This window comes from Lepidochelys kempii, chromosome 3 (assembly GCF_965140285.1).
Source record: "Lepidochelys kempii isolate rLepKem1 chromosome 3, rLepKem1.hap1, whole genome shotgun sequence".
NCBI classification, from domain to species: Eukaryota; Metazoa; Chordata; order Testudines; family Cheloniidae; genus Lepidochelys; species Lepidochelys kempii.
This window is the reverse complement of record NC_136382.1, coordinates 41912365-41925493: the sequence shown is the minus strand read 5'-3', so window position 1 is coordinate 41925493 and position 13129 is coordinate 41912365. Positions and strand designations below refer to the sequence as shown.

The 13129-nt window shown below is 39.8% G+C and overlaps 1 protein-coding gene across 1 annotated transcript in view; it reads right to left on the bottom strand.

Moving 5' to 3' along the window:
* MYOM2 (myomesin 2) overlaps nucleotides 1-13129 on the bottom strand; it is a 98176-nt gene that overhangs the window by 38074 nt on the left and 46973 nt on the right. Inside the window, exons 14-18 of the mRNA XM_073336199.2 lie at nucleotides 12917-13100; nucleotides 10522-10696; nucleotides 9969-10090; nucleotides 6953-7140; nucleotides 3621-3747 (exon numbers count right to left, since the gene is read on the bottom strand). Of these exons, the coding sequence (XP_073192300.1) occupies nucleotides 3621-3747; nucleotides 6953-7140; nucleotides 9969-10090; nucleotides 10522-10696; nucleotides 12917-13100 (796 nt within the window). The remainder of the gene's footprint in view (nucleotides 1-3620; nucleotides 3748-6952; nucleotides 7141-9968; nucleotides 10091-10521; nucleotides 10697-12916; nucleotides 13101-13129) is intronic.

The window sequence follows — 13129 nt, the reverse complement described above, 5'->3', positions numbered from 1 at the left end:
GGATCCCAGTTGTTTAATTTTGAGGTTAAATTATTCATCTGGAAAATCCAGGCACTCTAAAATATTCTGAGGAGGGATAGATGCTTCTTTTTATTGTTATTTTAATTCACTATTTCAAATTCAAGGCTGCTCCGTTGAGTTTGGAATCAAATTGGTGACTAAGCATCAATACTTCCATTTTCAGTTTTATTGTTTCTATTTTATTGGTGAGTATGAAACAGGAGCCACTGGCCTGATCCAAAGCCCACTGAAGTCAGTGGGAGATTTTGCATGTATTTGATCGGATTTGGATCAGGCTCTATATGCATTGACAGAAGATCACTTTTCAGTCTGAGGATGGGTGTAGATCACCCTAGAGGAAGGGAATTCAAGAGGACATTTAGACAAAGAACTATTAAAATAGTAGGCACTCAAATTCCCCTGACACTGTAAGTAGTATATGTGTGTTCTTGTGTCTTTGTATATTGAAGGCTTATATTCTCACCACCACATCTTCTTTTTCTTTCACTGAAATTGTTCTGGTACCACACAATTTACAATATTTCTTTATATATGAAAATGTTCAAACTCAGTTTTATTAACAGAGTACAAAACAGTAATCACACAGAACAAACCTACAATAGTATACAGCTATCATTCAAAAATACAGAACAAAAACAGGTTCTTTTGAATAAATTAGTGTTTCCCTCCATTCCATCTGACTTTCAATAATGATAAATAACCAACATGAAATGCTATAATGGATATAATTCTGCAGACATGCATAAGGATATCATTAGTGAGCAATAAAGGGGTGATTCTCCATTGGATATAAAATACAGAACATAGGATTGGAAGGGACCTCTTTGTTCATCAAGTCTAGTCCCCTGCTGTCTCAGGCAACCTTGTCATACAATTCCATTCATAAATTTACCAGTGAGTTTTCTTTATAAACCTGTGCACTTTTTCAGACCAATGAGTACAGGTAAGAGATTTCTCATGTAAATGTAAGGCTGAGATTGCCAAAGGAGCCTAAAGGAGCTGAAGTTCGATTCCTAACTGTCTTAGGGTCCTTTGAAAATCCCAAGCTCAATGTCTTTATGGCCACTAATAGTTAAATTTCCTATAGGCAGATGTATTTGCTAAAGTCCTAGAAGGTGGAAGAAAAATGTAGTCCGAGACTTGATGAAGAGGACTCTATACTACTAGTAAACAGTGCAATCTTTTGTCGTTCTAATTCATGTAGAATACTAATTCATTAGCTGACATTGTAAACTCATAGAGGCTCACAGATATACCTAAGATTGGGGCTTTGTAGGAAAAAAAATGGACACCAGCTATTCCCCTACACACTGGACTAGAAATTGGAAACCTTGCATTGGGTTTTGGCCTACCTGTAGAAGAACCTCACTTCTGTACCAAAATGTGTAAGAGCTCTTCCAATATCCACAGCAATTACAGGTGTGTGGTAGACATGTATGTTTTTATGGAATTTCTTTATGTAATAAGCATAAAAGGCTCAGACTTTCACTCCATCCTAATTCAAATCACACTTCCTCCTTTTGGTTGTTGCTAAGCCATTTTCTAACACTACTTTCAAAGAACATTTGGAGAACATTTTAACAGCTTTTTTTCTAGCAGGAAGAAATTTAATACCACCTGTTCAGTTAACTGCATAAATGAGAACAATGCAATCAGACTGCGGAGCGCAAAAGATCAAGCAGTTCATCATGGAAATGAAAGCTATTTCCTCTTTGTCTCCTGAAGACACCTTTTATTTTATTTTTAGACATAAACTCAAAAGGGCAAAATCCTTGCTTGTTCACACACTGGGTAATTCCACTGACTTTGTGGAAGATTTCAGAGGGAGTAAATCAGTGCAGTACTTGGCCCATTCAGAAGAGTAACTACCCCTTGATGTCATTTTGATCCTCAGTACTTACAAAAGAATGTGAAAATCTCACATGTGATAATGGACAGCAAGTCAATTTCTCTTACTTACACCATTGTAATATCATAGAAGCCAACAGATAGGACTTGTATAACTCAATGGAGAATTTCGCTAAATGTTTCTCATTCCAGTCCAAAGTTATTTTCCATATATAAAATAAAAAGAATCATAAAATTATCCTCTGACTTAAAACCCCATCAAGCCACACTGGAGTCAGGGAGAACTTTTATCTAGTTGTAGGAAAAGCAGTTTAAATTTCCCCAGAGAAAATTAATGCAATAAGGCATTTGGTTCAGGAAGCAGACATGAATAGATCCATTGAAGTCAATGGGACCATTCATGAAGAAAGGTGCTACTTAAGGTGAATGAGGGCATCAAAATGTGCCCTTTACTAAAGAACCTGAAATTAAATAAAATTGGAGTCAAAATTATCGCTCTGAATGCTCCCCAATAATAACCAAAGAAGAGTTACTTTTTACAATCCTACACGGGTTAAGCATTTGTGATCTGTGAATCTTGGGCCAGTAACATTTTCTCATTTAACATTTTTTAAAAGTAAATTTAGTGCTTGTGATTAACAGTCCTGAAGCCTGAAGCTTGAGGAGGATGGAGAGCAGAACTGCAGTTTTCCTCGCAATATGCTAATGGGCCATAATGCTGTCCTGTTGGGACTACAAATAGGGCTTTTACCTCTCTGTTTGTTTAGGGCCCAACACAACTCCCACTGAAGTCAATGGGAAGAGTGTAGGGGTACATCTACACTTCAATAAAAAAAATCCACAGCACCGATTTTCAGAGTCCAGGCTAATTGACTCCGGCTGCTTGGCTAAAATTGCTTGGTTGATGTTCAGGCACAGGCTGGAGCCTGAGCTCTGAGACACACACACACAGGGTTTCAGAGCCTGGGCTGTAGCCCTGTGAGCCTGAGTCAGTTGACTAGGGCTCAAGACTTGGTGCTGCGGTTTCTTTGTAGCATAGACATACCCTGACTGACTTCAGTGGGATATAGAACATTCCCTTAGTCTTTGCTAGACACTGCCAATAGCCTTCCTAGTAGTGGCTTGTTTCCTGTGTCAGCCTATTTATAAACTGCCTTATTAGAGATCACTTACATTGTTGGGACTGCCAGTAATGGGTGCAACTGTAAGGGTGTATATTGTGCTATGGATATATCAGTTCACTTGCAATTGACTGAAGGCATCAATTCATTTCACACAGGACACAGAGCCATCGAGTGACAATGACTTTTGTTCACCACTAATAAGTGTCTGATTCAAACCTTAACATAGAATATCTGCGTTGGAAGGGACCTCAGGAGGTCATCTATCCAACCCCCTGCTCAAAGCAGGACCAATCCCCCAATTTTTGGCCCAGATCCCTAACTGGCCCCCTCAAAGATTGAACTCACAACCCTGGGTTTAGCAGGTCAATGCTCAAACCACTGAGCTATCCCTCCCCCCAACACACTTCATATCACCTGGGCCATCTCATCCACTCACAGTGTAACAGCAAATTTAGTACACTTCTAGTTTAGCTTTTTGAAAATCAGACACATCCTACTGAAGCAATTTGACAGGAACTCTTGTAAGAAAATTACAGCTTCCTTCTATATTCACACTGGGATTTCAAACTGACTGTGTTGCAAGGAATTTGCATTAAATTGAGTATTATGAGGAACTAATAGACTTACCAGGTTCTGGCATGGTCCAGGCTTTACACATAAAGTGCTCGCTGGGATCTGAGAGAAGTCCTATACCAGCCAGGTTTGTAGCAGCAACTTTGAATTCATAGAAGGAGTTTTCTGTCAAATCCTCTACCTTTTCAAAACAGCCAAGGACAAATTAATATACATGAAAATGTATTACTTTTTATTCAAGGCCTTGGAAATTTAATAATAAAAACCTTCATTTATTCACTGATTGATGTAATCATTATTAAGCACTATAGATTGTACAAGGAAGTAAAACAAGATCCTGTTCCAAGGATCTTACAGTCTAAACAAGAGAGCTCATATAGGCACAGCTTTCGCCATCACACAATCAGCCTTAGTAATGTCCCTCACACACACCCCTTCAAGTCACAGTTCCTCCTCTTCCCTCCTCTTGCTGCAGTGGGAAATACATTTTTGCACTCTGGAAAAGGTGGAGCTTACTTTGACCTCATGAGTGACCAGCTACTTAGAGGATCATCTCCATCACCTATGCCCACTCTCTACTCTTCTATCCCCTCCCCAACCAATTGCTCACAAGGGGGTATATCTGAAGAGCAGGAGCTGTGTTCAATCAGAGCCCAGATACATGTAGGCCTTATTGACTGAGCCGGGGGTGTTAGAGAGGCCGTACTTCTCGGCTGAATAAGACAAGGGCACAACCTAGGTCATAACAGGAAATAATGACACATCCTGAGGAGTGGAAGGGGAAGAAGGGTGGATAACAGAAATCTAAGGGGAAAGGAAATAAACCCCTTGGGAGAGGAGTATATTTAAATAACTCAGATCCTGCATTTGTCTTGTTTGGGTGCTTTTCCTCAGTTGTTGTACTTAGTTGTGTAGGGCTTTTATTTCTTTTCTTTAAATATTATAGACACTAGAAAGGGAGGAGATAGCACTGGGGATGAGATCAGCAGGGCACAGCTGGTGGCCAGTAGATCCAAGCCAGAGCCACTAGTCACATCTGTCATTCTCCTGGCTTTTTATGGTGAGCGCGTCACTATTTGAGCTCAGCTTTGCAGCTTATGGAGACCATAAAGTCCCAGGGCCTATTTGTGGCCTGGCCCCTTGAGCAGCACAATCACTGTGGTGGTTCTGCATTTGGACCCTCCACAGACTCTGCAGATTTCCTTCCCGTTTTATTTTCCGTTAAAATTGTGAAAGGGAAGGCTCAGCTAATCACAGGCACCACTGTGGAGGGCCTGGAGGATCTTAGATGTTCACAAATGTTAGAGAAACTAGGTCAGTAGTCTTTGAGAAAAAGGAGATAATAGAAGGATCTTAATGTAGTATTTAATTTTTGATGGGAATAGAGAGATTTATGCTTGAAAGTTTTTCTGAACTAGCGTCAAATACAAGATCAAAGCAAAACCAAACTGAGCTAGGAGAATGCCAGGCACTAAAAGAATTTAGCCAGAATTTCTTAAAATATAAACTAACTAACAACATAAGAACTTAGTGCAGCCAGTAAAAATGGTTTAACCCTCCACCAGTTAAGGGGAAAACATATTTATGGAGTAAGGTACAATTATTTAATTTAGGAAAAGGATGAATCTCCATAGATTTCCTGGTTTCTCTCTATCTATTTATGTTCTAATACTGTGTATCAGAGGGCCTAGTATGCTTACCAGACATCATAAAATATGTTATGTGCCTAAAAGCTTTGTTTTGTTTATTTCAATCAGTATTTCAGGCTTCGATCCTTCAGATGACTGCAAGCAGATACACTCCTGCATCCAAGCACAGCCACTTGGAGGACTGTGACCTTAGATACCAAATGAATTAAAGACTAATTTGTTTTTCTTAATTTGCATTATTTGTTTACAAAGGCATAGAAGAAAAAACTTAACACCCTGACTAACTCTGCCCTTTCATACTTATCCGCCCTTCTTTCATTCCCCAATGCCCCCTGCTCCAGCTGCTCAGCCAGTAATGCCCGCCTTTCCTTTCAGTTGTCAGCTCTCACACATACATCCCTGTGTCTTCCATGCTGGCTCCTGTGCATGAGCTCATCAGCAAGGATATTGCCTCCTTTGCATTAAAATCTCTCCTAAAGACTCACTCCTGCTGAGAGGCTTATGGGGAAATTAGGGGACTCATACTGATAATTCTGAGGAGTATTTGCGAATAATTTCTAATTTATAGTTTTATAGAGTTCAAGGCCAGAAGGGACCATTAAATCATCTAATCTGACTTCCCCTATTACATTCCATCCAGTTACCCTTATATGGAGTCCAGTATCTTGGGTTAGACTAAAGCAGTTCAGTCCTACACCATTGTGTGCCACGGGCAGAGAACAGGAGAGACTGAGCTGCCACCAATGCTTGACTCCCCTGCCATGGCAGAGAATTGATTAGATGAGGCATGCCCAGACAATCCTAGCAGGTGATCCATGCCCCATGCTGGAAGAAGGCAACCTCCCATCTCCTGGTCCCTGCCAATCTGACCCTGAGGAAAGGTCCCTACCATCCTGAAATATGCCAAGCAGGTTAACCCCCTAAGCACGTGACCAAGACACCAGGTGTCTGATCTCTAGTTGTAGCCAATCCTTGATGCTTCAAATGAAAGAAAATTTGAAAAATAAATAAAAATGTAATAATTTAACCTAATTTTACCCCAACGTGGTGAAGCACCACCTTCACTACTAAATGGTTGTATCCCTTCCACCCAATCTCTCTCTGTGTCTTCAGATTGTAAATTCCTTGGGGCAAGAGCCATGCCCTATTCTCTGTTTGGAAAGCACCTCATAAATTATGTGAAGTACCATCAATCAATCCATAATGACCCTCTGTTGCTCTAGAACAGAGTTTGCTCTCCACTGGAAGCTGGACCAGAGGCAAAGTGGTAGGGCTGGAGCATGATTTTCTTTTTAGCTGAGGGGAGAGAGCCACAGAAAGGGCAGGCCTGCTTCCTTTGATCTTGGCCCATCTCTGTTCTCTCTCCAGACCTCCCACACTACAGGCAGCATAGTAGCCTGCTCAGCCATATTCGTCTGCCCTCCCACCATATGTTAAAGACCTGGTGTATGACACCTTTTTAGATCACAAGTTACTCTGCCCTGAATAGGAAACATGTTTCCAATCTATTCCTCAAATCTCCCTCATCAACCAGCCATACTTCTCTAGGTCTAGGGGGGCAGTGGATTGTACTGCATTGCTGTCTTTCCCTCTGCATGCCTCTCCACCCCAATTCTCAAGTTTGTCACACTTTGTAGCTCTCCACAACACACAGTTGAGGGGACTGAGCCATTTTTAGTAGTGTCCCTTCAAACAAGTAAAACTTTGCCAATTGTCCAAGAGTAAAATAATACCAACCGTATAAATTCTCTCCTTAACAGGGGAAGAATTGACTTCATGCCAGTTATGGTGATGAGCCTCCCTCTTATCTATATAATAACCAAGGACTGGTGATCCTCCGCTGAACTTTGGCAGTTTCCACCCGAGAGTCATTGAGTGACCATCACAGTTAAGGAGTGTGATGCCATAAGGATGTGATGGACAGGCTACAAGAAAATAAGCATACTGAGTATTAGTACAGTGTTCAAAACACAACAGCTAGAAGAAATACAGTCATTTTCCCCCTCTTCTCTTCTATAACATATGGCTACAGGTTACTGCATCTACGCAATGGTCTGTAAGAATAGTAATAAAAATTCACTTTGAGATGACTAATACCTTGGTGAACAACAGCAAGCAAGTAAGAGACCCTTTGCCAAAAGAGTTTTTGCTGCTATGTCTGCCCAATATTATCAGATTTTGCATTCTTTGGCAATAATGCTGACAATGCAAGTTATAAAATGGCTGGAATGGAATGGAACAGAAGGCTGTCTGGATCAACACATTCCTAATACGCTGAAATGTTCAAATAGGTGCAAGGATGTCTCACTCAACACTAAAGGGTCTTCAGCAATGTTGATGTTAATGAAAATACCTCCTGACCAAGGCTTCTGAAATCTTCTAGCATGTACTTCAAACCGAGGTTGCTATGTTCACTGCTGTGAGCTTTGTTAAGATGCCACAAGCCTAAGCTACATTGAACCAGGAAGAATAATGTTCTTTGTGAGTTTTCCCCGAAGACATTATACCTGCTAAAGCCAGGAGAAGGCATATCTCCAGAGCTTGCAAGAGGGTTTGTAAGATTGTTTTCCTGTGCTGCTTGTTACTCCTATTCAACAGGCCTAACATGCACTTCCCCCAGCACTATCTTGCATTTGCCATCTGTGATCATAACCTTCGCTAAAGGTGCCCCTTCCTGTATCTGTAGTTCTCTAAGCAGTGCTAGCTAGGTTCCCTCCCCTGGAGCTCCCCAGAGCATTTCAGCTGAGTTACTGGGTCTTCCTGCATAGAATTTGGCCCATCACATTTAAAAGACTAGAAAAAAAAATCTACCCGAGGCCCAATATAGTCTCTGCTTTTAGAGCTGTATTTACGATCAGCATGAAGTACTGACAGCAATCAGCAAAGACAGGCATTGTTCTTTTCCAAATACGGGTGAAACTCCAGAGCACCATTCACAGCCAGTTGTAATAAAGCATGTGAAACGTATCTCAGCACCTCAGAGTGGGTCTAGCTTTTGTTAACCAGCCTGGGCTTTTCTGCTATTACCCCATCAAGTTAAATAGTAGTGAGCACCAGTGAATTCTTACCGGTGGAAAGCCTCGATCCTGCAAACCCACACATGTCAGTCACTTCAGCTATGTGAGTGCTCCCATTAAGTTCCCAGTTATGACTGCTGATATGGATAAGCACTACTCACAGGTGTATGGGTTTGCAAGGTTGGGCCATAAGACGGTGCAGTGTTAAATGATGCAGCCCCATGCAACCAACAACTTCAAATAAAATGTGAAGACAAATTCCAAAAAATCTGTTATTTTTATTTTATTTTGATGCCTTCCAACTGACTAAGTGACTGCAATGGTGCCTGAGAAGAGATGCTGCAACGTTAAAAAGTGCAGGTGTATTAGAATCTAAAGGTAAACAAATGTAAGCATACTTTCCTACTACCTACCGATATGAGGTACACTCCCTCCTAAAACAATCAAATAGAATAGATTTTTTTCAATAATAAAATATCAAAGGTTAAGGAAAAGTCTTCTAATATCCAAATCTTTTAAAAAAATATTTCTGAAAGCAATGTTGATTGTCCTTCCTCTGCAACTTTGAAAGAGAACACATTCAAATATTTAATTGAAAATTTTTCTTACTGAAAGAATACACTATTAAATCAAACTGATCTTCCAAGTGCAGGACATTTTTGTTACTTTTCATTCAAGTCTCAAGGCTGTGAATGCAATTGGGGAATCAAAGGCAGAATAGAAATAGAGATTATACTTTACCTGTGTGTGTGCATTGTGGCCCTAGGAACCATTATGCCCTCCAATAAGCCTGTATGATGCCTATTCAAGCCAATGGAGCATGCAACTAAGGGCAGAAATGGATTGCTTAGATTGAGGCTTTGCTTGCAGAATGCTGGAAGATGCGGATCTTCCCGACTATATTTTGTATTAAAAGGAAATCTGGGTTTCCATCAAACCTACTGATCTAATTGTGACAGCCAGTAGCTGATCCAGCACTCTGATCAGTTAAGCATTCATTAGCTTTACTAGGAAAGGCCTGATGGAAGAGGAGAGGACTTAATTGCCTAAGCAGACTGGGGGTTTATTAGCTAAAGAGCTAAATTATCCCACCTGGTGGAGAGGCTAGTTAAAAGCACCGAAAGGAAGTCCAAAGGAAAAGGCTAGCAAAGCTCAGAAAGAGGATCTCAGGATGGTAAGAGTTCTTTCTCTTTCGGGAGAAAAGGCTGAGGATTAGGAAAAGCTGTAAATAGACTTGCTGCATATGACTGTGATGGTGGTTAGGTAAGGGTAATAAATAAATAATAACCAACTAGAAGGCATCCAAGGCTGTTTGTGAGAGACAGGAAAGGCATTTGCCTTGACTGTTCCAGCAATCAAACAATTTTCTGTTGGGTGTAGCCTGGTAGTACCTGAAAGTCTTCTTGGTGCACCAGATTGACTAGTAAACTGATTTGCCCTAAATGAGCATTAGAAATCTGTCACAGGCAAGTTTAACAACACAAAGCAGCCTGGGAATAGGGGTAAATCTGGCCCTGGATTTCTAAAATGTCTTTCATAAAAAAAACTTTCTTCCTTTACACTGTCTTTTCCCTGCACAGTAGCCAAATGCATGATAGTAAACTTTAACACGCTGACAGATGTTCCATGTCTGAAAAGGGTACTCTTAGTCTAAATAAGACCATAGGAGTTAGTTGGTATCAAAATTTTAACCCACAAAACAAATGCAAAGCAGAGCTGCCCAGAACCACACTTACTGAGGGCTGCCTGTACTGTTATAGGTTCAGATTCTTGAGAATTTTCACTGACCCCCACAGCATTCGCAGCTTTCACACGGAAGATGTAATTCTCTCCAGTTGTCAGACCATGAACCACAAACCTGATTTAAAAAAAAAAACCATCAAATATTTGTTGTTCATTTTAAATCATGTATCCTTAACAGATTCTTTAATGTTCTGAGCCACTTACTACGGGTGGGATAGACATAGATTTCTGATGAAAGGGTGGGGTATATTATTAGATATGGTCAGAAAATGCCTTTTTCCTCCACAGGAACATGTCAATGAAAACGAATTTTTGCTACACCATCTGAATTCTTTTTCAGCTTTCAAGGTTTTGGTTGCTTGGTGAAAATCCCTCCCCTCGCCCCCTATCATCAAAGATGGACATTTCCCATAAAAACTTCAATTTCCTGAAAATAGACATTTTCATAGAAAACATTTTGTTAGAAAGCTTCCAACTAGCTCTGTACAGCATATTAATATGCAATAGATTTCAAACTATCTGGATACACGGAGGTATTACCAGTACCTATTATATTTAATAGGTTTATGATTGCAAGGTTCCCAGTGGTTTGTTCCAACCACAGAAGTATCAATATAATAGCCAAACAGATCTTCTTCATGTTTTGGCTTGTCCCACTGTACTACAACTGATGTTTTTGTATTTCTTGTTGCCAGTATGCGACCAGGAGCAGATGGGACACCTATGCAAAAGAGATATCAGAAATGTTCACTAGGTTTATAGTAACGGATATATAAACAAGTAGTGACTAATTCAACTAGATACAGCATTGTATACTTTCCAGGATTTAAATCTTACTAGCTGTGACTTTTTCTATTCATTTTGTTATGTGATACATTGGCATAGTTGCTGTACTATAAGTGATTCATATGTCTGGCTATTCCTGTTACATACTGCAGGGCTTTATTGATTTTACTTACATTATATAAAGTAGACTCACTTAAAGTTTCTTCTCTTTGAAAGAGTATCTCAGTATGAGAACGAACGCTTGCCCTTACAATGAATACTAGCAGAAGAAATGTTTTAAATGCACCCACTATAGTATTCTTGAACCTATCAGAAGCAAATGAAACTTACAAAAGTACAAAGACTACAAAACTAAAAAAACAGTAGGAAAAACTACTTTCAAAACAACTGATAAGGCCCTGATTTAGGAAAGCATTGCTATTCATTACAGCAGTTAAGCACATGTGTGAAGTTAAGCAAGTCTTAACTGAACTTAGTTAAACGGGGATGGATTCCCTGAATATAGATAGACTTAAATCCTGAATGGGGGCCTGAATATCTTTATAGTGAGGAGAAATTCACCTCTGTGCTGAAGGTCTGTACAAGGTCTATGCACCAAGTAACTTCCACTTATGGCCTCAAAATACGGGACATAAGTGGTGCATGGAGCTTGTGCACAGGAGTAAATTTCACCCAGCAGTGAATAATAGCTCACAAAGCTATATCAGTAAAAGGATCAAGTGACTGTAGCCGGAACTGTAGCAAGCAGCACAAAACTAAAGAAAGAAGATGGACACAATTTCTGGTCTGTTACTATTTAAATATAATAATAATACCTTACACGGTACTGCACATTTACCTGGTACTGCAGCTTGAATGGTAGGAAGGTTAACCATAAATTCCAGCTCAGGTAATTAAATTCTCCCTACCTAAAATGTTCTTGCAGTTTCAATTGAAATGGTATCTTTCACTTCCTGTCCCAAGTTGTCACTGTGCCATGTTCAGCTGTTCCTAGGTGTGGCTGATTTTTAGAGCTGGGTAAAATAAATCCAGTATTTTTATTGCCTACCTCAGTGGAGTGTTCTGCGATTTAGAGTCAGAGTTTAAGGCCAGAAGGGACCAAGACTGATCTCCTGTACATCACAGGCCATCAACACCACCCAGCACCCACACAATAGACCCAATAATCAAAATTAGACCATGGTATTACAGCTCACAGAACACTAGACTATTTTGTGCCACAGGCAGAAGATAGAAAGGACCCGAGATGCACCAGGGCCCGAGGCCCCCGTAATGTCAGGGAAACAATTTAAGTATTTTATGTTTATTAAGTAGGTATAAATCAAAGCTACTATAGAAGTACAAACACAAAATATTTTTATTTCATCCCAAATGATCTCAAATTACCTTATAGGTGGTGAGTTGAATTTTTAAAACCCTGGTTGATATAAGTCAGTATCTATTAGCATTTTATATATTGTGCCATATTAAATAATATAGTTGTTTCTTATTCTTTAGTAAGTATATTGAAATACTGTGATATCTGAGTTCCATAATGTGGCAACTGGTGCTTTCTGTTTGTGACCACTGTTAAACTGAGTACACAACCACACTTTTGAACACAAAGTAGGTAATTGCTCCCCTAAATTCCCATTTGCATGTGTACATGTGGGATCCAAGTATACAATTTAGGTGAATTTTGAAAAGTAGCCACTGTGTGTGCAGACATATCTTCAGTTATCACTGAAATGCAGCCACCTGTGAAAAATTGGAATTCTGCACCAGCAACAATCCTCAACAGGGTTATTAGGAAGGGAAGGAAAGGCTATTTCATCTAACTGAAGCTACAGGGAAATTAAGGTAGCCTATAATTACCTAAACTGGAGTCTGGCCAGGATATCTAGTCCTACTTTTGTAAAAATTCACATTAATAAGCGCCATTGAAGAACGACCAACTGAAATTAATTTAACATTTTAACACTTCCATTACACAGCAAAAGGAGATGCAATAGCTATGCAGAATCCCAAATGCAACAAAAATGTGGCAAGTTGGTTGCCCTTGAAAAATACACCTGTTCATACAATTCAATTTGATTATAATGCACACTTTAATTTTTAAAAGCATACTTTATTTGCATTTTTTTAAGTATCAGTGGCATTTACTATGCTGTCTTACCAATGGTCTCTTGTGCTTGAATTGGTGGTGTTGTTTCAGAAGGATCGCTAATGCCATGCTTGTTTGCTGACAAGACTCGGAAAACATATGATTTTCCTTCTGAAAGATCAAACACTGCATAGCGAGGAGATCTCACTGCAACCTGGGCATTGACCCTTTGCCAGCTTCCACTGCCAACCGCAGACTACCAAAAAATAAAGATGATGATTACTT